At 27.8% G+C, this 3,217-nt stretch overlaps 1 protein-coding gene across 1 annotated transcript; it reads left to right on the plus strand.

Annotated features, from left to right (window-relative positions):
* Window positions 1-2,373: 2,373 nt before the first annotated feature.
* On the plus strand, window positions 2,374-2,838 carry LOC124916051. Its single transcript, XM_047456785.1, has 2 exons — window positions 2,374-2,423; window positions 2,517-2,838. Exons 1-2 carry the CDS (start codon window positions 2,374-2,376, stop codon window positions 2,836-2,838), a joined length of 372 nt encoding a protein of 123 aa, XP_047312741.1.
* Window positions 2,839-3,217: the final 379 nt, after the last annotated feature.

The raw sequence follows: 3,217 nt of genomic DNA on the forward strand, positions 1-3,217 counted from the left end.
ATGAATTTCCATTAATAAAACAGAATATTTTAATATATCTAGACATGGAGCATAAAAATAATATGAAAGTTTGCTTAGATAACACATATTTTTTAATATAATTATTATATAATAGGAAATCATTTAATTTTTATCAAACTTCAAACTAGTACCCTTAAAAAGACTTGAAAAAAAGACAATATTAAAATATGACATCCCTTAATAAATTGCGATAAATAAATTATGCGTCACCACAATCTAGGAATCTATCTTCTCTTCTCGGCGGCAGTAGGGATAGTAAAGTCCACCAATTCGGGGTTCTTACATTTAGGGCAACAATCATTTTTATCAGCCACCAAGAAATAGGTTTGGCAGGTTTTGCATCCCACCAAATTCAAAGTTTTCGGAACCTCTCTATGAGCGCAATTGGATTGAGAAATACATTGTATCGGAGGAGACTCCTGCTCCGATACAAATGCATTTGTCTCCCCCACATGACCATTGCCCGCAAGTACCTGCCTTTGCAGGAGCAGGTTGAGCATCAAATTAGAGTTCGATGGATCCTTGCTATTCATCTAAAATCATACCAAAACACAATTAATATAGCATCTATATATATATTATTTAAAAAAATCAAAATATTTTCATTCAAAGAAGAGAAACATGAAAATTAAAAACAGAAAAATCGAGTTAACCTTGACCGGAAGAGCTCCCAAGGTTGACTAAGTTGGTGTGTAGGGCAAATGGTTTTGATCTTCATATGTATAGGAGGCCAGGAGGGCTCAAGAGGGGGTGATTTAGGATAGATTTTAAAGCTATTAATTTTAATTAAAACATTCAATCCTTATCAAATTTATGTTGATTATCATTCAAATTAGTAATTAATATTTAAAGTTATTTTCTTTATTAAATATTAATTAAAAGAATCTTTATTAACTTTTTACATCATAATTATATATTACAAAATAATCAATTAGTTATTCAAATAACTTTACCAGAAACAAGCATAAATATGTAATATTAGTTTGGAAGGATATATAGTCAAAATATTATCATTGGATATAATTCAATATTTTGAGAATGAGTAAGTTTTCCCAAAACAAATAATTACACCTTATCACACAATTTAGACTACTACAATCTAGTGGCCAATGTAATTCAAATATTAACTTTTACATTTTATTTTGCAAGCAGCTTATAACCCTGTACAACTTTACTATGTTTTTTTTAATATAAATTGATTTAAAAAAGCATTTATCCATATATATATATATATATATATATATTCAAATGAATTGGTTGATTATCTTACATATTATGTGTACAATTTTTTTTTATATCAAACAGAACATAACAATACACATTATTAATAAAATATATACAAATAATTTATTATTAGTAATAATATTTATAAATATTCAATGGGCCTGCGGTATCTTTTATATTTTTTATCTTAAATATTGGATAATCGTTAATTTATTTCTTAAAATGTGTTAATCATAATCAATTGTATTTTGAAAGGACAATACATATTTATTGGCGCATCTTAATTTTTATATGGTTTATCTTATTAGATATGCATCGATTAACTTTTCAGATATTTATAGAATTAAATATGTTTATTACTTTTATTAATTTATTTTATATTTATGTTTTTTTTTCTCTTATTTAAGTTTTGTGTTTTATTTCATATTGTGACAATTCTTAATATATTTACTCTTTTAACTTATAAATATTACAATTACAGTAAAAACTCTATAAAATAGTAGACTTGGAACGAACAAAATTTATTAATTAAAAGAGTTATTAATTAATAAATAAATTAATAATTATTAATTTATATATTAATTAATATTTTATTAATTTATAGTAAAATACTTAGTTTATAAACACCTAAGTTTCCACTTAATTATTGTATACAATGCATATACTTTATATCAAATGAATGACCCAATTTGAAAAAAACATTTAATCTCCCACCTTATTATGCTTCTTGTGTTCAATGTATCACTTTATGGACATTAAAAATATTTTCTATATAAACAAGATCAAAATACTGTAGGTTAACACAAACAAATCATACACACAACATGGCTTCCCATTTTAAAGGTGTGAAAAAAACAACAATGACAGACGAGATTCGAAGAGCATTATGCAAGCACAACAAGGATAATCCAAGTCTCACTCAAAAGCAATTGCAAGAATGGGTTCATATATAGTAACTATGGTTTGCAAGTGAGTCAAGCGACAATATCGAATATAGTTAAGCGGTCATTAGAGTATCTCTCACTTGCTCCCGAAAGAGGCGATGTTAAACGACACAAACTGGCAAAATTTCCTAACCTAGAAAAATCTCTCTATGAACGGATTCTTCAATATCAAGAACATGTGAATATGACAGGTGAACTAATCATCGAGAATGCGAAAAAGTTCATGAAAGATATGTATCCAGTGGATGCTCCAGACTTTACTTTTTCTATTGGTTGACTTGGAAAATTCAAAGCAAGATATGGAATTAAAAATTTCCGGTGTTTCAGAGAGAGTGGATCTGTTGAAAGGGAGGGCATGGAGGACAAATTAAAATCCATAAGAGACAAAGTTCGCAATGCAATGGATGTCGAAGATGTTCTGACTTACCCAGAAGAAAATGTAGTTGCACAGTTGTTGACTGATGAAAAAATTATTGAAAACGTTATTGGAATTAATAAAGATGATATCGATGAAGAAGTTGATGAAAGTTCTACAATGGAGCCCCCTTCGCGAAACGTATCTATTAAAGCGGCAATCACATTGAACAATTTCTTGTTGAGCTATGAGAAAATAACACCAGAAGTTCTTACCATGTTAAGGAAAATTTGAGACGACATTCAAGGGGAAATTGATTTCAACAAAAAACAAAAGACAATTGAGTCATTTTTCAAGAAACCTTCATAAATCATTCATGTAATATGCTATATATAAGAAATTATTAATTTATATTTTATATGGGGTCTAAATAAATTATCAAAAATGTATTATCTTATAATTTTAGCGAATTATTAATTTAGCACCCTATCCCCGAGTCGGGACCGGCCAAAAATATTATCTTAGAGAGTTTATTAAATAATTGAGTATTAATTTATCGAGTTTCTACTGTATAGAGTTGATAACTCCAAATTAGCGACAATTGAATTTTCATGTAATATCATTAGCGACAATTGTATCTTTCAAAGCATAACAAACTTCGCTAAAATTTTTG

The sequence above is a fragment of the Impatiens glandulifera genome, chromosome 9, assembly GCF_907164915.1.
Source record: "Impatiens glandulifera chromosome 9, dImpGla2.1, whole genome shotgun sequence".
NCBI lineage: Eukaryota > Viridiplantae > Streptophyta > Magnoliopsida > Ericales > Balsaminaceae > Impatiens > Impatiens glandulifera.

Excerpts from the sequence above, each read along its gene's own strand:
- LOC124916051 (XM_047456785.1), top strand. The coding sequence starts at position 2,374 with ATGACAGGTGAACTAATCATCGAGAATGCGAAAAAGTTCATGAAAGAT. Across the intron at positions 2,424-2,516 it reads AAAAAGTTCATGAAAGATAT|AGAGAGTGGATCTGTTGAAA; the intron begins GTATCCAGTGGA and ends CCGGTGTTTCAG.